A 23,358-nucleotide genomic window follows, 5' to 3' on the forward strand; every position below is an offset into this window, starting at 1 on the left:
CGGCTATCCCCCACCGGCTTTCCCTCACTCCCAACCCCAAAGAGAAGTTCGAGGAGCAGTGGAAAGGTTGTGCGCAGCCTTCCTGCTGCTCCCCAGTGCTGGCGGTGGGGGAAGCCCGGCTTTCCCCCACTGCCAGCCCCAAAGAGCAGGTCGGAGAGCAGCAGAAAGGCTGAGCACAGCCTTCCCGCTGCTCTCAGAGCTTGTGGGGCTGGCGGGGGAAGCCTGGGCCCCCCCCCCAGCCCCAGGGACCACACATTCGCTCCATAAGACGCACAGACATTTCCCCTTAGATTTTAAGAGGGAAAAATTGTATCTTATGGAGTGGAAAATACAGTAATTAGACTCAGTAGGACTTACTTCTGAGGAATCCACTAAAAAAACAAAGGGGGAATATCATGCCATGTAGCTAGTTCTAGAACAGTGCAAAGACATATATTTCTTACCACAGAACAGCTGGCCTTGCATTTGTAGCTAATCACCTGTTTTAAACTTATTAATACCTTGTAGATGAAGAAATAGGTTACTTGGCATATTAAGGTTACTGTTTTTATTGTACTCTAAAATAATATTGAGATTAAACTAAAATGCTGACAGAAAATAGGAGCCAGCAGGCTGAGAATATTTGAAAGAAGCTTTGCAAAGAAAGGGATGGTTCCTGTTCTCTCTCATTACTGTAGCCTCTTCCGTTAGGTTGCGTTATCTTATCAGGCAAAAAGCCCCAGAAATAGAAAGTTTTCCATGCATTACAGGAGCAGTCGTGGAAGTTTGAGGACTGTGGTGTGCGCTTTTTAAGAAAATGCTAAACAAAAAAGTGAAGGGCAGGAGCTAAAAGTTAACACTATATTGAGAGCTCTTCATTTTGCAACCTTAAGTTCCGGTGAACATGCATTTGCTGCTCCCAATAGCATTCCGCATTCAAGCACTGCCTGCCTGCCGGGGTAGCGTTTGCCAGAGAAGGCTATTGATCTTATGTTAGAAGAATGACAGAAGGGAAAGCAGAGGCTGCAGCTTGCTTTGGATTAGTAACAAAGAGAATACGCAAGATCTTCAGGCATTTCCCTAAGTCAAAATCATGGTCCGAGGGTCTCTACCTTCAACTCAAGAGGCCCAGCAGAGAGGCCTTGCTGGCTAAAGGTAGGTTGAAATCATTCCAACAAACTTCTGCACCGATTCTAATAAATCACAAGATATGGGGTAGTGGCTACCAGTAATGTGTACTCTAGCTTTAAGTTGTTAGTGCCAAAATTTTGATGCAATTGGGCAGTCCAGTCATGGGTATAACAAAAACCTACAGTAATGGGAACTTTTTTTGTTTTGTTACAGCTCATACCAGTGGCGCCTCAATAATGTAGTACATCAGTAAATAACTGCACTTTCTCTTTGCTAATAATTTGGTTTCAAATGCTAGACTTCAAAATGTAATAATGTGTCCCTAAATAATTTTCAAAGCATAATTTTGGTCCTTTTACATATGTTGTGTTTTTCAGATCATACTTGGGCAAATGGAGTTACCAAGGCATTTTGTATATGGACTTTAATGCTGTAAGCAAATGTTTTTCTGGTGTTCCATTTGCCATTTAGAACTCACTGCTAATGAGTATAAGAGGCTGAAAAACATTCAAAGTCATGGAAAATATATTAGACATATTTCTGTGCTCTGTTTTATTGCTGAGGCTAATGGCATCCTCCTGGATTCTGTTATTTTGAACATCAAATGCTGAGTAGATACTATTTTTTTCCTTCAGTAGTCTGTACATTGAGAAAACCAAATGAACCTTAGTTTTCTAAATATTTTGTATAGGGAAATGACCTGTAAAATGAAGCTTAACCAGTTCTTTAGGGTGAGGTTGGCATGTTTGCTTCTAAATGAGCCTACCCTTGTTCATCAGTGACCTTTCAAGTTACTCAGACTCTCTGAGAAGGGGAAAAGACTAACTTTAGAGCCTTTCTAAAGGATAGGTAGAAGGGTTATATACAACTCTAAATATGTTAGAATTACGTCGCTTTACTCTTCAGAGTTCGTATTGATTCCTTGCTGCCCCAATTTCTTTCTTTATTCTGTGTAAGACTGCATAAGTGATGTATTCAGGCAGAAGCCTGCCCATAATTTTCATCATTATGGGTATCCCATGACCTTCAAAGAAACCAGGTTTAGCAACTGACAGCATGAAATGGGAACTGCCTTAGTCTTTCAAACAGGCCAACAATTATTCAACAATCATTTCCCTTCTTCATTTTTTGCCTCTGAATATGAGATGGAGTTATGGATTTAATAAAATCAATCAAACATGGATAGCCTAACTGAGGCCAGTGGGATAGCTGCACTCAAGTGATATCCTGCTGTGCATTCTAGCATAAAGCTATCAGAATTTTCACCAACTAATTTTGATTTCAGGGTCTTAAGTAAGTGTGGGGATTTATTTATTTTTGGACTCTGTGGTTGAATTCAGCTTATTAAATCACATCCTTTGTTTAAATTGACAAAGATGAGAGCATCAATCTATTTGGGGGTTTCATCATTTGTCCTTCCTAGAAACATGGTGTGATGATGTCTGCCATTTTACAGCAATTATATATATTTCAAGCCCAAATAATTGCTTTTCGCAGTCTTCTTTTTACAAGCCAGGGAGAAACCTGTCTTGGAATAGGTGCTTCTGTCTAGTAGTTTTATGTACTTACTTCATTTTGGTTTGGGTTCCACAAATGTCATTATCTTAACAGAGTTATGTATGCTGTATCTTAATAAAAGTTGGTTTAGTCAACATTTCTGTTGGGTGTGTTCCAACTCATTGAGTTTTAATGATTTATGATACAGAATTTATATGCAGACACCGGACCTCAGGGCCATCTTACCCATAGGTGCTAGGGGTGTGGGGCACCCGGGTGCTGGACTCCCAGGGGCGCCAGGCCTGAGAGTTGAGTCTGGGAAAGAGCTCGTCTATTGGTTGAAGCGCCGCAACGGGCTCTTCTGCGGGCAGCTTTGTTCTGTGAGTTTGGAGGCGACCGAGCCAGCAAGATGCTGAGGTGGCCAGCTGGCTCCGCCCTCCTGCACACCTGGGACTGGGCAACGGGGGGGGTGCTGGGCAGATTTTTGCACCCTGGCGCCGTATATGCTTAAGACAGCCCTGCCACACCTTCAAGAACAGATTTTCATGTATGGGGTGCATAAAGGCTTTGCTGCCACTTCCAAATATGAAAATAGACCCAGGTGTTGCTACTTTAATAAACTGTGAGCTCTCCTGATTGTGCTAAAATGTTTCTTTGTTGCATGGTATATTTACATTGTAATGTATTGAAGATCAAGATTCCCACAGACAGTATAAAAAGGCCATGGGATATTTAGTTCCCTGTTTTTAACTGGGAATGCAGCTTATTCTATTGAAGTTGCATTGTGAAAAAATATATTGTTTTTTAAATAAATAAATAAACAACAACACTTGAATATCTGTGTACAATGATGTGTCTTGCTTCCAGTGGCTCTTCATGAGCAATGTCATGTGGCTTCATTCTAAAGCATAGACTGAGTTTCTAAAATTAGCTTTCTCAGCAAGTCACTGAAGTGATTATGCCCATTCAGGAGGTGATAGTGACCACAGGAGTGTTGCTCTTAACCCCCTCCCCCAAAGAAATGCCAAATGGCTGCAAAAATTGATCACTGACACAGTGATGAAAATGTTAGGGTTTCAGAAGTTGTTGTTTAGTCGTTTAATCATGTCTGACTCTACTACTACTACTACAACAACAACTCCTGAAACCCTAACATTTTCTTTACTGTGTCAATGATCAATTTTTGCAGCCATTTGGCATTTCTTTATTTTGAACTAGTTGTTTGCACTGGAGAACAATAAAACCCAGATCCTTGAATTTTGGTTCAAGCTTAGTTAGCATGTATTTTAGCGCTAGAATATATAAGGGAAGGTTTTGCAGATATGAACAGTAAGGAAGACTGACAAGCACTAAGACCAGTACTAAGAATGTATTTGCTAGAGACTAAATGGAGTAAAGGGGCACGGGTGGCGCTGTGGGTTAAACCACAGAGCCTAGGACTTGCCGATCAGAAGGTCGGCGGTTCGAATCCCCGCGATGGGCTGAGCTCCCATTGCTCGGTCCCAGCTCCTGCCAACCTAGCAGTTCGAAAGCACGTCAAAGTGCAAGTAGATAAATAGGTACCGCTCCGGCGGGAAGGTAAACGGCATTTCCGTGTGCTGCTCTGGTTCGCCAGAAGTGGCTTAGTCATGCCCTTGACCAGTAAAGCGAGATGAGTGCCACAACCCCAGAGTTGTCCTAATGGTCAGGGGTCCCTTTACCTTTTAGAATCATAGAATCATAGAATCATAGAGTTGGAAGAGACCACAAGGGCCATCGAGTCCAACCCCCTGCCAAGCAGGAAACACCATCAGAGCACTCCTGACATATGGTTGTCAAGCCTCTGCTTAAAGACCTCCAAAGTAGGAGACTCCACCACACTCCTTGGCAGCAAATTCCACTGTCGAACAGCTCTTACTGTCAGGAAGTTCTTCCTAATGTTTAGGTGGAATCTTCTTTCTTGTAGTTTGGATCCATTGCTCCGTGTCCGCTTCTCCAGAGCAGCAGAAAACAACCTTTCTCCCTCCTCTATGTGACATCCTTTTATATATTTGAACATGGCTATCATATCACCCCTTAACCTCCTCTTCTCCAGGCTAAACATGCCCAGCTCCCTTAGCCGTTCCTCATAAGGCATCGTTTCCAGGCCTTTGACCATTTTGGTTGCCCTCCTCTGGACACGTTCCAGTTTGTCAGTGTCCTTCTTGAATTGTGGTGCCCAGAACTGGACACAGTACTCCAGGTGAGGTCTGACCAGAGCAGAATACAGTGGCACTATTACTTCCCTTGATCTAGATGCTATACTCCTATTGATGCAGCCCAGAATTGCATTGGCTTTTTTAGCTGCCGCGTCACACTGTTGGCTCATGTCAAGTTTGTGGTCAACCAAGACTCCTAGATCCTTTTCACATGTACTGCTCTCAAGCCAGGTGTCACCCATCTTGTATTTGTGCCTCTCATTTTTTTTGCCCAAGTGCAATACTTTACATTTCTCCCTGTTAAAATTCATCTTGTTTATTTTTGCCCAGTTCTCTAATCTGTCAAGGTCGTTTTGAAGTGTGATCCTGTCCTCTGGGGTGTTAGCCACCCCTCCCAGTTTGGTGTCATCTGCAAATTTGATCAGGATGCCCTTGAGTCCATCATCCAAGTCGTTGATAAAGATGTTGAATAAGACCGGGCCCAAGACAGAACCCTGTGGCACCCCACTAGTCACTCTTCTCCAGGATGAAGAGGAACCATTGATGAGCACCCTTTGGGTTCGGTCAGTCAACCAGTTACAAATCCACTGAGTGGTAGCATAGTCAAGACCGCATTTTACCAGCTTCTTTACAAGAATATCATGGGGCACCTTGTCAAATGCCTTGCTGAAATCAAGGTAGGCTACATCCACTGCGTTCCCTTCATCTACCAGGCTTGTAATTCTGTCAAAAAACGAGATCAGGTTAGTCTGACATGACTTATTTTTCAGAAATCCATGCTGACTATTGGTTGGAGTAAAGGAGTAAATGGAGTAAAGGAGAAAGGCACTATAAAAGTGTCCTATTCATTAAGTGTGGAGCCATAATGTGACAATTGCAACACTGACTTTTAAACCAGACTTAGTGTTTTAATTCCATGGCATACCACTTTCCCCCTCCAAGTGAGTTATCATTCTTAGTAGCTTCTCAGACTTAATTAAACACATGGGTTGCTTTGTCACAAGTTGCATTTCTCTGCAGTCATGAATTATTGAATTATTACTTTTTATGGCAATGCTTGGAGAGAGAAATGGCGAGCTTTCGTTTGAGTTGTGAAACAATACCTGTGCGGAAATAAAATACAGTGATGGCATGCAGGCCCTTTCAAAACAGAAGAGTATGTTAACCAAGGAGAATATTTAGAAAGCTGTGCATGATCATGCTTGAAGTAATAACTTTCTGTAGAGGTCCAGCATGGTGCAATCAACTCAAATTATAACACATCAAATAAAGGATTTGCATTTGGTATGTAGTTCCTTACAGAGGCACTATCTTCTTAAGGAGATTGAGGGATTGCGTGATGCTGTGCAATGCTGCACAACACTACATGATGCTCTGACATTGTGTGTGTGATGCCAGGGGGCAGAACCTAATATCTCCTGAATATTGAGGGGGCTCAACCCCCTTAAAAAATACCTTGGGGGCCTCGGCCCCTAGAAGTTGGTATGCCTGGTTCTTTATATCCAGCTTTTCCTGTCATTCAGTTTGTACAGTTTTTTCTTGGGGTATTCTCATGCCTTGCCCATGCCTGTACCTGAATATTTTTTGTCTCTTTTGCTACTTCCGTGATTTCTGATGAAGCAGTATCTTCTGTTTATGTCTGGGGCTCACTAGCTGTCTTCTGCTTTTTTAAGTTGTTGCAGGTGTCTATAACTAAACAAATAGAAACAGCTCTGTTTCTTGCCTTTCTTTCTGTGGCAACCTTATATTTACATCCCATGTGCCATTTTCTTACCCTTCAACCAATGAAAACAGTAGCACTAATTTTTTTGTTTTCCAAGAAAAGCTTTTTCGCTACTGATTTTACCAAAAGCTTTGTCATCACTTTTGGTTTCTATTCTGCTGGGTTACTTTTGGTTTCTAGTTCTGGCCACCCCCATCCCCACTTACCCCTCAAAGCAGGTTCAGGTCCAGCAGTACCTGCAAGCTCCTCAACTGATCATAAAAAGATGCTGCAACTCTTTATATTATCATTGTGTTTCTAGGGTATCCAGATCTTATAACATTTCCACAGCACCGTTAGATCTGAACAGGTAGCATTCATCTGAGTTGCCTGCTGGCCCAGGAAGGTTTTCCTTCAGAAAACTGCAAAGAGTCAAAGTCTGGCAGCTACTCTCAGTAGGCTCCCTAAACCTCTCATAGATCACGCTAAACCTATTGTTGACTAGCTGGATTTGTGTGTGTCTGTCTACATTAAAACAAATAAGTACATTTAGGATTTGAGGGGGCAAGTGCCCCCCCTGCAGAAACCAAAGTGTACAAACTAACCACTTAGGGGCAAGGACCCAAGTTTCAGGGGAACTGCATATCTGGTTTTATGGGAAAGTATCATGAACATGCAGGGTTATTTCTGGTGAAGTGGGAATTATAGAGAAGGTTTTGCTCATCTCTAATCTTAATTCCTTGCTAGATGGAAAAACATAGTGGAATATAGGGACAGTAAGCTTTGCAAAGGCAAGCAGAATTATAGCTGTCATAAATATAAACCAAGTGGGTTTGGACTGTTTATGTATCTTACATACATTGTAGATGTCAGGAGAGAAAATAAAGAGGATGGACTAAAATTTTCATTTTGTGTATGTTGTTGATGCTAATGTGGCACAAAGATGGTGTGTGATGGGGCAGCCAAGGATTCTCATATCCTAATGCACTAGGCCTCACAGTTCCTACTCCTTCCTCCCAATTTTTTATTCCCCCCCCCTTTGCTTATAAGACTGTCGGGCATGTAGCACAGCTTAATGCCAATGAGACCTCTCACTACCTGCTGTCTTAATTTGCACCTCAGAGACATAATAACTCAGCTCATGCAAACTTATGTCATGCCATACCCATATTTTGATTGCTTTAAGTACTTAGCAATACCCCTGGTGTGTAAGGATGGGAATGAATTTCTGTGTGCTGGAGTAAAAACATTTATTTACTGTCTTGTTGCTGTCTGTGTGTGCTGCTTTGCATCTTGTATACATATTGGTGATGTGTTAAAATAACCCTGAAATGGACATTCAGCATACATCGATGAATATGCCCTACTTTTCTTCATGCTGTTCGTTGCTGCAGCTGTGATACCATATGCCACTTGGTGCTCCAGGATAATTGTTTTAGGATCAAGATGTTAATGCTCATCAAGAGGTCAATACCATGCTTGAGTAGGCTGGAAGACTTTTGAATAAAGATGGGTGATCACCCACTTGCTTGTCCCCAAAATCAGAAGCATTCAAGTCAAATACTCCACCAATACCACTTTTTGATTATTATTTTTTCAAATGTTCAGCTGGAAACCTTCAGTAATTCCATTTCCACATCCCTCTAAGTCTCACCACCTCTAGTTTTCCTTTTTTAAGGTGAACCTAACTCAAAGTGGGGCTCAAACTTCTATCCTCTTCCTTCCTCCTCTTATCAGTCCTGCCCATCTCCAAGAAAGAAAGAATAAACTAACTTGATGGAAGTAGATGCCAAGTGGAAGAGGACCAGAGATTGGGCCAAGAGAGGTTATATGGATGTTCTCCTTGGTGGTCAATGATGTGCTCTGTGCATCACTTCTTGATGGTGATTATGAAGCTTAAAAGTCAAGTCCCATCACCCAGTGGAAAGTTAGCTGAGGAGCATGTAATTTGTTTCCAAGGGGCCTATTTCGGTCTATTCTATAACCCCCACCACATGACCCATTTTACCCAACACAAGGGAATTTCAATGGGACATGCAGGAAAGGGGGGGACATAAGCCCCTTTAAGTTTAGCCTGGTTCTAAGGAAAGCTGGATCCTACTTGAAATGCAGTTGATCAATATGAGTGGAGAAGAGCCATATTTTAGGGGACTCTTTTCTTTTTTAATACTACTTCCAATTCCTGCCTCTGACAAATGGCTGAATGTTACCTCCACTGATGGCAATTGAGACTGTCATTAAAATTACCTTGAGCATTTATGATTGGTTGCCATTTATTCCATGGATGCCTACCTTTTCACTTACCAGCAAACTAACACAAACCAACCTATTTGCCTGAAGCCTCTTAGTATAGTTGGCTGTGGAATGAAGTTGTTTTTTGAGAACATGGTTCTGGAAGTTTAACACTTTATTTGAGTAGAGACTGGTGTGCCCAGTTACAGTGAGTTGAGTGGGTCAGGTGAGTGCTGCTACCCTCCTCTTTGACTACTACAACAATGCAGGGTGTTATATGGATTGTGTTTAAGATAAATAATAGCAAAGTGGTTGAAAAACATGTTGCTCTTAATATATTGCAAGCAGCTGCATTTCCTTTCACCCCTTAAATTAATTATGGACACCACCACTAGTAGATATCATTGTTATGTTCAGAGGTAGGATTCTTAAAAATAAGAATCTGGCTTCAGACTATGTTTAGTAGATGTGCAGTTTTATTCTAGAGTACCTTCCTTGTATAAAGTTTCACCAAGGCTTCTGTTCTTCCTTCCAAAATGCCCTTTTTCTGTTAGCCTTCTAGTGGACCTGAGGTGGCATAGTCTGTGCTTTGTGCTGAAATCTTAGTCTGGAGCAAATATTGAATCTGCCATAAACATTAGAATCAGGATTGCAGCATATAAAGAACCCCACTGCCTACTTCTTCAGGGGGAGAACCACCAGTCTCTTATTGGAAGCCCTACCACTCAGGGGTTACAATCCTATACCCCAACCCTCTCAGAGGGTTAGTCCTCTGTATTACAATTATGACTCCAGCCACGCAAAAGCCAATGATGATATACAGTGGTACCTCGGGTTACAGACTCCGCTAACCCAGAAATATTACCTTGGGTTAAGAACTTTGCTTCAGGATGAGAACAGAAATTGTGCAGCAGCGGTGCAGCAGCAGCAGGAGGCCCCATTAGCTAAAGTGGTGCTTCAGGTTAAGAACAGTTTCAGGTTAACCTGAGGTACCACTGTAATAGGGTGAGGCTACTTTAGCCAGCCAGCCATCTCCTCCAGGCAGGTGGAGCCTTCCACATACATTCCAGGGCTTGCACAAGGCTTCAGTTGATTCTAACTCTCTGCAGAGACAACATCTTCTGTAGCAATCTCAGGAAGAGGACATTTCAGCCTTCCGGGCTCTCCTGGAGCTATCCAAGGTCCTGTCCTTGCCTGCTCTCTACTTACCCTATTTGTTTCCAGCTACCACCAAACTCGACAGGGGAGGAAAAGCCCTCTCCTCTCCAGTGCCACCCCTCCCAAAAATCATTAGATAAGTTGGAGAGAAACAGGTGTTTGGCTTTTCAGGTTTTGAATTGGCCCAGAAAGTTGGGAGGAGTTCCTTGAGCTGTTTAGTTTGGAGAAGACCCTCCCCTGGATGCTGGCCCATACTTCCCTATAAGTAGGCTAGGGACCAAACTACACATGACATTACTAAGCACCTTGTTTGCCCTGGAGTGAAAGTTTTTATTTCATAGATTGAGTCCCCTGCACTAACAATCAGGAACCTGGCATGGTGGGCTTAAACTTTTAGCTCCCTGCTGAAATCCCGATCCAGGTTGGAGTGAATGGGAGCTTCCCTCCCCAATGCAAACTGCATGTGCTGAAGCCACAGCAGGACTGTCCAAAAAGATATTACTACAATCCACCCTTTGAAAAATGAGTGGAAACAAAAATATAACATGCTGTTGAATAGCCAGAAGGTGGATGAGAAAGCATATAGGACAAAGTGAGATAAAGATCTAAAGATCTAAAGAAAATAGCTCTAGAATAAGTATTGGAATTTTTGCATGCACAAGACTCATGGTTTTCAGTGCTAACTGGATCTAAAGACAATTTCCTGAAAATGAGTAAACAATAGAATTTAACATCATGGAAGATGCGAAAAATAAGAGGTAAAAGGACATGGGCATGCCAGCAATCCCAGAGGTTTCTGCAACATGTGGAGTGTAAAAAAGAACATTAAAAAGCTGCTAGATTTTGGAAGATGGTGCTATAATTAGTAGTTGTTTCAGGCAAAAGTAGAAATGGACCTAGTTACATTTTGTTAATAACAGTGCACTAGTGAAGAGACCAATGCCCATATTATTTATATTTTTTACTATACCAGGAATTGAATATGCAAGATTGTTGAAAAGTAACGAAAGCTTCTCTATCACAATACTGATGGGGAGAATATGGAAGCTGATAGAAATTAAATGGACTGTGCTTGTGAAAGATTCTGAGAATTAGAAGAAAAAATTAAATAGCTGGGTTCTGGCAGTTCAGTACATTAGACAAAAGATTGGATTAAAAGGTTCAGAAATAGATTTTTTGTTATTATGAAGTATTGGAGTAATAAATAAGAAAGGAAATGTAATGTAAAAGTGTTGATGGATGTTTTCCTTTCCTTTCTTACTTTCTTTCTGATTAATGGAAACCCATTTAGCATTAGTGTGTAATTAAATAAGGAGATGCTATGTAGTAAGGCAAAGAAGAAGTTGCAGTGCGTGTGAATTTTGTTTCATCCTTCCAGAGTCTCACATTCCTAATATGTCTGCTGTGTTACTAATCATACATTTATAGTGTTCTTATCTGGACCTTAAATGTTCTTAATACCTTGCTTCTACCCTGTTGGTGTTCTTAATATTTCTAATGGTACTAATACTTTTTGGGTTTTGCACTTGCATCTTTTGTATTTTATGAAGCAATGCTATATGTTGACGGTCTTGTATTGTACATATAATTATAATAATTCATTTAAAAATACATTAAAAATACCTTTTTTCTGTCTTTGGCATATGCATACTTCAGCAGGCAGGGAGAGATGCTGAAAAGCACTTGAAGTTTTTAAGGTTGCCAGAGGCACCAGCGGCCTTGCACCACACCTGCCAAAATTCCTTCTTTGGCTTAGCAATTAAAGGTGCAGTCACCTTGCATCCTGCCACCCTCGAAGTGGCACATGTGAAATACTTAGCTTCGGACAAATGTTCATGATTTTGGATATTTTTTTCCTTTTCTTTTTTTTTGCACAGGTGGAGCAAAAGCTCAGCAACTTTTTGTTTCCGTATTTTTACCTCCTGAAATATGGCAACCCTTTGTTGTTGTTTAGTCATTTAGTCGTGTCCGACTCTTTGTGACCCCATGGACCAGAGGATGCCAGGCCCTCCTGTCTTCCACTGCCTCCCGCAGTTTGGTCTAACTCATGTTTGTAGATTCGAGAACACTGTCCAATCATCTCATCCTCTGTCGTCCCCTTCTCCTTGTACCCTCAACTTTCCCAACATCAGGGTCTTTTCCAGGGAGTCTTCTCCTCTTATGAGGTGGCCAAAGTATTGGCACCCACCTTCAGGGTCTGTCCTTCCAGTGAGCACTCAGGGCTGATTTCCTTAAGAATGGATAGGTTTGATCTTCTTGCAGTCCATGGGATTCTCAAGAGTCTCCTCCAGCACCATAATTCAAAAGCATCAATTATTCAGCAATCAGCCTTCTTTATGGTCCAGCTCTCACTTCCACACATCACTACTGGGAAAACAATAGCTTTAACTACACGGACCTTTGTCGGCAAGGTGATGTCTTTGCTTTTTAAGATGCTGTCTAGGTTTGTCATTGCTTTTCTCCCAAGAAGCAGGCATCTTTTAATTTCGTTGCTGCTGTCACCATCTGCAATGATCATGGAACCCAAGAAAGTAAAATCTCTCACTGCCTCCATTTCTTTCCCTTCTATTTACCAGGAGGTGATGGGACCAGTGGCCATGATCTTAGTTTTTTTTTATGTTGAGCTGCAGACCATATTTTGCGCTTGTTGATATTTCTTCCCGCAATCTTAATTCCGGCTTGGGATTCATCCAGTCCAGCCTTTCGCATGATGAATTCTGCATATAAGTTAAATAAGCAGGGAGACAATATACAGCTTTGTCGTACTCCTTTCCCAATTTTGAATCAATCAGTTGTTCCACATCCAGTTCTAACTGTAGCTTCTTGTCCCACATAGAGATTTCTTAGGAGACAGATGGGGTGATCAGGCACTCCCATTTCTTTAAAAACTTGCCATAGTTTGCTGTGGTTGACACAGTCAAATACTTTTGCGTAGTCAATGAAGCAGAAGTAGATGTTTTTCTGGAACTCTCTAGCTTTCTCCATAATCCATCGCATGTTTGCAATTTGGTCTCTGGTTCCTCTGCCCCTTCGAAATCCAGCTTGCACTTCTGGGAGTTCTCGGTTCGCATACTGCTTAAGCCTGCCTTGTAGAATTTTAAGCATAACTTTGCTAGCGTGTGAAATGAGTGCAATTGTGTGGTAGTTGAAGCATTCTTTGGCACTGCCCTTCTTTGGGATTGGGATGTACACTGATCTTCTCCAATCCTCTGGCCATTGCTGAGTTTTCCAAACTTGCTGGCAACCCTACTTGAGCTTAATTAGTTGTTGAAATGGCTAGGTATTTCAGACCAAGGTGGTGACTTGAGCTCTGGAATGAAAAGCTTGCTAGCATTGCATTAGTCCTGTACATTCATGTTTGAGTGTACACACTTATTGTTTGACTTGGGAATGTGCTTGCACCTTATGTATTGATTTGAAAGTGGATGTTGTGCCCATTCGTGCTGCAAAACCCAGAGTTCATTATATGAAATACATATAAAGTGGGTGAGGGAGCAGCTGTCTGCAAGAGCAATAAAGCCTTTAATTTATTTTTAGAAGGTTTCAGTTAAATGTGTGCTCATATTGGGGTAAGTCTGGAATTGATGCTGTTGTCTGGATTTGATGCACAGATAAGCCCTGCAGCATACTTGAGCAGAATCTCTCTGAAAAAGTACTTGATAAGCATCCCATACTGGATAAATTAACTGATACATTGCCTCTCCTCTTTTGAGTTTGTGAATGCACTAGTCAGCTTCAGAAGTTCCTGATGCCAATTTGACTTTTGGTCCCCAAGTGAAAAATCAGTAGAAGCATAATTAGTAGCGAGTCTGCAAAATTCTTAAACCAGGCGTGGAGAAACCCCTTTTAGATGGCAGGCCAGATCCAGTGATGACCAACTCTCAGTGGAACATTTGACAGGTAGGTGGGTTGCCCACCTGTCCATTCCAGCATGTCATATGATGTCAGGTGGAGCTGCCAAATAGCTGAAACAGTGCAGCATGCATTTAGTGCTAAATTTTAATGGCGCTGAATGAAAGCCACACTTGCAAAGGAACAAGTGGGAGTGCTCACTAAGGTTACCAATTGTTCCTTTGCAGCTGTGACTTAACCCAACACACACCTGATGATATGGCTGTGGGGTAACAGTCTCTTGAGCCAAACGTCCCCCATCCATGTCTTAATAATGTATGTTGGATGGAGGCTGAGCTGACTTGCCCTGGGATGCTTAGAGCTGTCTTTACCACTCTAGGTCCATATCAAGGCATGGCTTTGAAGAAAGTAGAGGGTGAACTGTACCAGCCTTCATCCCTCTCCTGCTTTCTAGATATTCCCTGGTTTGGGAAGTGTGTATATGCCACCTTGGGGCAGGTAACACCCAGAGTGGTATAAAATAAAATAAAATAGATCGGAAATACAGTGATTCAAAGAAACACCAACAAACACAATCTCCCAACAAGAGTCAGATATAAGCTTACTATTCGGCCTGCCATAACACACACACACACACACACCCTGCCCATCTGGCTGGGTTTCCCTGGCCACTCTAGGTGGCTCCCAAAATATTAATAATAATAATAATAATAATAATAATAGGATAAAACATCAAACATTAAAAACTTCCCTAAATAGGGATGCCCTCAGATGACTTCTAAAAGTCAGAAAGTTATATAAAGTGGCCTTCCCTTCACTAGGAACTAGGAAGCTCTCCTGCAGAACACCAAAGAAAGTACCCAGGCCGGAAACGATAATTTAATTTTAAATTTTAAATTATTTTATATCCAAAGTACAAAAACAAAGAACAAGATGAAACAAAGTAAAGGATTGTATCTTGATAAATTGAGCAGCTGATCAACGTATTAAAGTAAGAATTCATTGGCCTAGACCTGGTTGCCCATAATACAGCAAGGATGGGGAACCTGGTACCCTCCAGATGTTGTTGGACTTCTGTTCCCAGTAGCCTGAGCCAGGATCATTAACATGAGAGAATCTCACCTGAGCAGGTTCCTCAGGTGAGTCATGAAAGATTCATGTCAAAATGACTGTTTTAAGTGGAAAATGATTACTCTTCTCCCCTACTGGCTAGGTTTTGCTACCTTGTTCACTAGCCAGCCTATTTCACACACCACTTTAGAAAATATTAATTTGTTCCAAGATGGCTGCTCTAAGTACAGCATAACTTTGCAGATGATGTTGAGTTTCTCTGTCCCTCACACCTGCTTTTTAATACCTTATTTTCCACCCTTGGAAAATGCCTTCTCGCCACCTGGTCTCTAATGTTCATAACTGAGTTGTTTACAAAATGCTCACAGTTTGTTGAATATAGCAAAAGGACTCCTGATACCACAATAAGCGCTCGCTTCTGTTCTGTGGCAGCTGCATTTTTAACAGCACTTTGCATTCCAGGAGCTAATATGCATTTCTGAGAACAGACAGATAGAGAAATGCCTGGTAATTACTGTCTCGCTTTTGAAGCCTCCACCACGATATACTACAGTACTAGAGTACATTATACAGATTTAGTGCAGCGCTAGATGCCAAGCACAATAAACATTTTGCATTCTGGAAGGTATCTGAAGGCTGAATAGGTTCATTTTGTCCCTTCACCTTTCCTACTCTACAGCTGCTCCATGTGCCTGAAAAAAACCACATCTGATTGTTCTGCTGATTTTGTTCATATCTAAAGCAAGTGGGGAACATATTCCCTGATGGGAGCCCAGCTCCTCTTTTTGTCCTGGAAATATATACATATTAATAACTTGATCCTAAACTTAGAATAGAATCATAGAGTTGGAAGAGACCACAAGGGCCATCGAGTCCAACCCCCGGCCAAGCAGGAAACACCACCAGAGCACTCCTGACATATGGTTGTCAAGCCTCTGCTTAAAGACCTCCAAAGAAGGAGACTCCACCACACTCCACACTTGGCAGCAAATTCCACCTGTCTACTTCCAAGTAAATTCTGAGCTCTGTGGGACTGATTTCCTAGCTGACGTGCTTGGGAGGCAGTATGGTGTAGTGGTTAGAGTTCTGAACGAAGACCTGGAAAACTAGGGTGCAAATCCCCATTGACCCAAGAAGCCCACTGGGTGACCTTGGGCCAGTCACTATCTCTCCCTGCCTAACCTACTTCATGAGATTGTTGTGAGGAAAAAATGGAGAGGGGGAGAAGTTTGTACCTGAGTTCCTTAGAGAAAATAATAAGCAATAGTGATTTAAAAAACCAAGGGTGTGACATTACTCTTGCATAGTTTCTAGTTTTATGATATACAGTTTACTTGCGTGTGAATGCAGCTTAAGTACCCATATTCAGTGAGATAAATGTTGGTTCCCCCACACTTCCAAAATAATATTTTTTTACAAGTGTATGCACAGTGGTCTGTGAGATTTCCTATTATCTGCAGCAGTACGTTAAAGAATTACAGCTTTTCTCCCTCCTCAAGTTATCACTTCTGTGTGAGAGGAATTGCTTGCTATTCCCATGAAAGCAGCGTTTAATGGCCTGCATATACCGTGGCCAGCTGCCTTTACATTTTCATTTTTAATTACAGCGCTTTGCAGGCTTTTGGGTTTATTGATTTCTTTACTTCTCTCCCCCCCCCCCGCCTCCTAACTGTGAATCCCAAGTGCTGTCTCCTACAAGCCGTTTGACTCCCTAGCACAGCTTCTTTGCATAAAAGGAATAATGTTTTATTTCTACAGCCATGAATTTTGATGACAATGAGAAGGCAGCTGATGCTCCACAATATTAACTGGAGGGCTGTGTGCTGTGTGTAGCATGTTAGGCTCTGTTCATGTGCAGTAAGAATTGTGCAGTGCGGTTGGTGCAGTCCCCCAATATATAATGTTGCTTTGTTGTTCAGTAATTTTCACTGATTTTACTGCCCCTGATTTTACTGATGACCCGTGCACCTAAGAGCTTGCTCAGATCACAGCTGCTCATGTCAAGGGTATCGTAATAAGATCATACCTGAACTGTACACACTGGGTTGATCGAATGTCATGGATTACCTCCAAGGGATTATAGGAATTATAGCTTGGTGAGGGGGATGGAACTCTGTGTAAGGCAGTGGTGGGGAATCCAAAGGTTGTTAAACTCCCATTAGGCATAACCACCATGACCAGTGATCGGGGATGATGGGAGTTGTAGTGCAGCAACATTGCCGTCAAAGCACATCAGTGCTGTTATAGGGATGGAGGAGAATTTTGCTCTGCCTGCATTTTTAAGTGCATTGATTTAATTCATACCTCTGAGATGAATACACAGATTGGAAAATAATAGCCTTCAGATTTTTCATTTCTTTGAATTTTTCAGATACAATGCCAAAACGCATACTTCAGTAATTTTTATACATTTACTGCGGCAAATGCCAGTGTAATCATGCCACGAAAAGCCTCAAATTTGTAGTCTAAATGCTACTTTAGATTATGAAGCCTGTCCTGTCAACTTGATTTCCAGAAGGATTTTACCTTTGTGGATGGTTGGTGTGTGTGTGTGTGTGTGTGTGTGTGTGTGTGTAGCAGCTCCAAATGAGACACTAACAAGGGAATGGATGCTGAATAACTATGGTGCCCATGGTTATGGGGTGTATGAAAGACTAGTAATTGCTTCTTTATCTGTAGTTATGTAAAATATGTGTATCGGATGTTTAACATGACCCCTATTAGGTTTTAAAGACATTTTTTGTGAGATAATGCAAATTTCACCATGTATTTCTATATATTCTGAAATCCTGATTGTTCAGTTTGTGAATTCAGCCTTTAGATATCTTGGCTGTCTCCCCCCTCCCCTTATCCCTCCACACATTTTCTTCATCTTTAAAACTTCAAAATGCACACATTGAATGAACCTGTTGATTGCTATTGAACCCATGCCCTAATTTTGGTTCAATTTATTTTTCCTCCCTAGACTGCAAGTACACATGTCACCAGGAATGCAGAAGCCTCATCCAGCTGGATTGCAGCCAACAGGAAGGACAGACTCGCAGCAAACCTTCTCCAGAAAATACCTTAACACAAAACTACAGCCAGGTATGAACTGCAGTGTCCCCATGATGCTTGAGGAAGAAAATGGAACAAAGTGATTTGCATCTCTGGAAGCCAAATGGTGCCAGCATGCAGGAAGAGCTCATTGACAGGTTTTTGCACACTCACTGTGAATGGTATCTCAGCAAAGCAAGGGGCCTCTAATTTCTGCCTTTCCCATATCTGTTTGTTGGGCTGGCGTTTCTTCAGATAGATAAGGCAGTGCTTCTGAATGAAGCAATCCCAAGGCTTGCCTTCACAACAAATAGCCTTTCTATGCTTAAGATTACACATAAGGTCAAGTCAGACAATTGGCATCTTACCTGCTGTAGCACCTCCTGTTTTAGAAGCTAAGTACTAGTGTTAATGTGAAAGTAAGTAGGATTCATCCTGTTACATTGGTAGCCCAGGTATTTTGTTTCATGGGTCAAGCAGCATGCAGAGTAATAAGATCAAGAATCATTCCTTTGCTCTTGCAGCAATCTGGTAAAAGTAGCAGAATGTATTTCTGAATGTCTTTTTGTCCTGCAGTAAAACTAATAGGGCAAGTTGCCTTCATACAGGGTGTTGATCATGGCAATGGGCTCCCACCGTAAAATCTCTGCTCTAAACAGAGGGTTTTTGAGGGCAGCCTGTCATTAAGAGGTGTGCACACCACATGCAGATTTCTCTTGAGATTGCACTCTCCTAAAATGCAGTCCCAAAGCATCCTTGCTATAATGGAGAATGCAGCACTTTTCTAATGGGGATTCAAGGATTAAAAATACATGAGTCATTGGAACGAGGGAGATGGAAACATAAATTGGAGCTTTAGACATTGCCCTCTTCTATTCCTTGGAGCTGAGTATAGCCTGCCCTTTTCTTCATCTGTGGCAGGCCTTGCTGAAAATGAATTTCTTGACTCATGGGAAATGCCAAATCTCTCATACCACTTTTCATGCAGTATCAGTCTGAAATATTCAAGTTTTGATCTTTAATATTCTGTGTATGGGAAACCCGAAGCCTTTTGTTCCTGTGTCCTTTCTTTTGTGTGTGTTTTGTTTTACTGTGAACACAAGGATCTTCTGCTCTGTGATTTCAATGCCTTTCAGTGGAGTTTGGGCAGGAGAAAGTTATGGGCGTGTGCCTAATGCAGCTGAAACTAAACCTTTCCGCCCTTCTCTGTAACAAATTGCTTATCTCATATTCTGTTGTGAACATCCAGCATGTCCGATACAGGCTTTCGTGTTAGCTTGCTTGCATACACATACTTTGTGATGTGGATAAAATGTGCACTTTCAGGGTTGTTTTGCAGATTCTTCAAAGGAAGTGTTTCACCTCTCCCTGCCAGTGGCAAAAGTATTCTCCACTCTGGTTTAAATGGCATATCTACATGATCAATGCCCAAAAGGCACTTGGTCTTCTTTGCACCTCTCCAGTCTTTTATCATCACACCCTGAAGAAGTTCTAACTCCACTGGGAAATTTTTAATTGTTCTTTTACAACAAAGAGCATCTTACAAACCGAAGAGCAGGGTGCTATGTCAAGATCAAAGCTTTTCTATGAGTACAAATAGAATGTCATTGCCATGCCTGTAGTAATTTGTTGTTACCCAGGCATTCTGAGAAAAAGCAATGGAATAATCTCCAATGCGGCATAATTTGTCTAACGTAGTTGTCTGTTGATTTTGTACGGCCCTACATGTGAAAGCAACCCAGCTCTGAGTTGTTGCTGCACCTCTTGAAAAAGGGTAGTGACATCTTTGATTGGTACTCGATCTGGGATATACCTGCAACTTTAAAAATCTGTTCTGGTTAGCAGTATTTACACTCACACTAAGCATTTCTGCCCTTTAATGCAAGGATGGTGAACGTGTGTCCCTTTAGATGTTATTGGCCTCCACCTCCCATCAGCCCCAGCCAGCATGGCCAGTGGTTAGGGATGATGACAGCTGTAGACTAACAACATCTGGAGGCCTACTGTGCTGTAATGGAGAAATCAGTGGAGCTAAATGTATTTATTTAGTTTGTTATATGAATTTAGAACAAACTGAAGTGAAAAGTCATCCAGTAGGTTTTTGACAGCAGCTGTGCAACCCAATTTTGAAAACACTTGAGGTATCCCCCCCAGAATATCCAGCTTTTGGCTTGTTTCTATGAAGTTCAGACATTAGGAGGGTGTGCACCAGATTTGGACAAATTATTAATCCCAGGCAGAAGCATTGCATTTTGGAAGGATTCTGGGCTTCTTGGAGTGAAGTGTGATCCGTATAAGACACCCTGAACCAAACAAGGGTCCTCAAAGTACCTTGCAACACCTTGGTGATTCAGACACACACACTCACACTCTGCAGACAACTTGTCTGCTGAAAGCAATGCTAATGTCTCTAAACCTTTGCTATATAAGGGCAGGGGTGAAGTTTGGTGAGGTTTGATGGAGGGAAAATGCCAGTGTGAGAAGGCAGAGGAGGGAGCTCTGCTGTGACAGACAGATCAGACAGCTTGTGATCAGAGGGAATTATTTTACCAGGACTTTTCAGTCCTAGACCTTTTTGAGGGATGATGATGGTGGGATGTTGAAGTAAATGATATTGGTGAGTTTGCTCATTCACAAGTTTGGATGGATTTTTCCAATTGTCACTCCAGCTTAAATCAAAATATTTTGCTTACCTGTCTGTGTGCAGTGTTATGTGGGGCCCTTACCTAACACCACTGAATCAGTATCCACAAACAAAAATGAAAGAGGAGGGGAAGCAAATCCCTCTTAGTTTCCCTCCCCCCACCATCAGTGCTAAGACACGTAGGATGTAGATTGGAGGGGGGTATCAATCATAGCTGTCAACCTTCCCTTTTTTGACGGGAAATTCCCTTATTCCAGCGCTGTTTCCCGCTGCTTCCCGCTGCTATCCCGGATTGTTAGATATCCTGTAGACTGTCCCCGGGACAGGTGAGGCTGCTGATCCTTTATTTTCGAGGCTGCTGATTGCTTATTTTCAAATCTGAAAGTTGACAGCTATGGTATCAATGGCTACCCAGGATGGAAGGCCTGGAAGGCTCTGCATACAGAAAAATAGCCCTGTAGGAGGTATGGTCTGTGAGTTGAGTGCTACAGCAACTGAGATTATTTAAGTAAATCTGAAGTGAAATGAAACTCAAATGGATTTCCCCCCTCCAGCTTTGATACCAAACCATGTCCCTGAACAAAAGCCACTGAACAGAACCAGAACCAGTGGTGGTGGCTAACTAGGTAGGTCACAGGATTGTTGCGTGTAAAGAAGCCTGACCTAGATGCCTGAACTGAGCGTGACTTCTCCCTCAGGAAATACTCAACTAAAGATGAATTCTCCCATGTTGACATTGTTGCTTCAGAAATGTTCTGAACAGTCTGATTGGATTATGCTGGAGAAAGTGACAAACTGTAAACCCTGGGTGCTTGTGTTTGGGCGTCAGGTAAGCCATGGCTAATGGTTCACTGCAAATGTACAGATTATTCCTCCTCACTCGTGAGCAGGATCCATCAACCACATCCTTGACTTAATGTTATACATGAACTGGGGATTCTGTTTTGTTTCACTTGGCAAGCCGAAAACACACCTTGGTTTCAGATTGTACTTCATATGGAGCAAAACAAACCATAGTCCCTGGTTCGGATATCATGCTAAGTCAACCATGGTTTGTTGCTTCTGCTCACTAGCAGAGATAAGCAAAATGTGAGTGACCTGCATGTGCATGGTGAATCATTAACCACAGCTTAATGTGACATGTGAATGCCTTCTGTCTGTCGATCTCAGTATTGTCCACCCTGACTAGCAGTAACTTTTTCCAGATAACAGGTGGAGGTCTACCAACTTAACCTTCTAGCTAGAGATGCCAGGGGTGGAATCTGTGGCCTTCTGCATGTAGAAAAGAGGTGCTCTATCATTGATCTATATGCTGCCCACTCTGATCCTTACACACATTTTTCTCATTTATGTGCAAAAGTAAGCCTTCACTTATATAGTAATACAGTATCCCAAGGCTTGATTTTTTAGACCTCTCATGCTGGTGATTTATCTTTTTTTTTTTTTTAGTTCATGCTCCATAGCTGAGGCTGTAAAAACACTACAAATATGGAGAGAGATGGGTTATAAAAAGTGACCTGTGGGTTAATTGTTTATTATATTTATATTATGCCTTTCCTCCAAGGAGCTCAAAATGACATACATTGTTCTCCTACTTGTCAATTTATTCTCATAACAACACTCTGAGGTAGGTTTGGCTGAAAGACAGTGATTGGCACAAGGTCACCCAATTAACTTCATGGCATAGTGAGTGGGGTTTTGAGCCCCCTGGTCTTCTAGATCCTATTCCAATGCCTTACCCACTAGGCTGCACTATATGTGTTGGAGCCTCCATTTGCGAAAGGCGTGTATGTGGCTTGTTCATAGAGCCAGGTTTGTTGCCAGGTAGAGAGACTTGGAAGCGTGGCCTTATAAGGCCTCTTAAATCTTAAGAGCTATAGACATGCTAAGTGACATTTGAACAATTTGCTTTCAGGCTCAGTCTCCTCATCCATAAAATGGGAACAGTGGTGACCTGCCTCCATAGAGAACAAGCCAAATAAAGACTGTATAACATATTGTGCATTGAAAAGTCTCTGTGAATGCTAGAGCGGAAGATACTGGCTTTGGATCTTGCAAACTTCTGCATGTGCTTTGGGGTCTAAGATGTTGAAATGGAATGAAAAATAGCCATGTGTTTGATGGGAAACTTATAGACATGATACTGCCTTGGAGGGGAGCTATTTCCCTGAGAGAAAATGTTTCAATTGCATAAATTTTAGAGGCCCTGGACTCCTCGGTCAAGTTAGATGTTGACTCACCTTCTGACAGGCAGCTCTTGTTTTTCACTGTACGCAGTAGCTAAATGTTTTACCCAGAAGCAGCACTTGGGGGAGCTGGAAGGCAAATGAATGAAGTTGCAGGCAGGTATAGCTTAATGAGGAAGGTATTGTACACTGACAAAGGTGTCTTGGCAGAGCAAAGCAGAAGGTATTGTACACTGGGGAGCAAAGCAGACTTTTGCAAAACCACAGAGAAATGCCACCTCCCCAGTTTCTATTGCATGTACTGGCATTTGGAATTTTCCCATTTCATGTTGAGCAAACTTCATAATGCATCTTTGGAGTTCAGCTGTTTCTATAGTATGACTGCTTGAAACTTCCACTCGACTAGACAGCAGGTGGCTATCCATTGATATGTCCAAACGCAAAGTTGTCAACATCTAAAAGATACTTAGCCTGTAATCAAAACCCCCTATTTGCCAGGCTGGCGGGGGGGGGGGGTTAGGAATGGATTAGGCAGAGGTGTAGGAAGTACTTCTAGTGAGGTCCCCAGCGACATTCTGGGGGTGGGTAGAGGGAAGGACTGAGGCAGACTGGGAGAGTCACTGGATCCTGATCCAGCCCCACTGCCATCCCTTGATGGTATCGGAAATGTTCTCAGCTTAATCACTTGATTTG

General features: G+C 42.1%; 1 protein-coding gene across 1 annotated transcript in view; it reads left to right on the forward strand.

Moving 5' to 3' along the window:
* Window positions 1–23,358, forward strand: part of RASSF5 (Ras association domain family member 5) — a 113,256-nt gene that overhangs the window by 16,256 nt on the left and 73,642 nt on the right. The window contains exon 2 of the mRNA XM_082228361.1: window positions 17,765–17,886. Within this exon, the coding sequence (XP_082084487.1) occupies window positions 17,765–17,886 (122 nt within the window). The remainder of the gene's footprint in view (window positions 1–17,764; window positions 17,887–23,358) is intronic.

The sequence above is a fragment of the Podarcis vaucheri genome, assembly GCF_965113315.1.
Source record: "Podarcis vaucheri genome assembly, chromosome: 6".
Lineage (NCBI taxonomy): Eukaryota > Metazoa > Chordata > Lepidosauria > Squamata > Lacertidae > Podarcis > Podarcis vaucheri.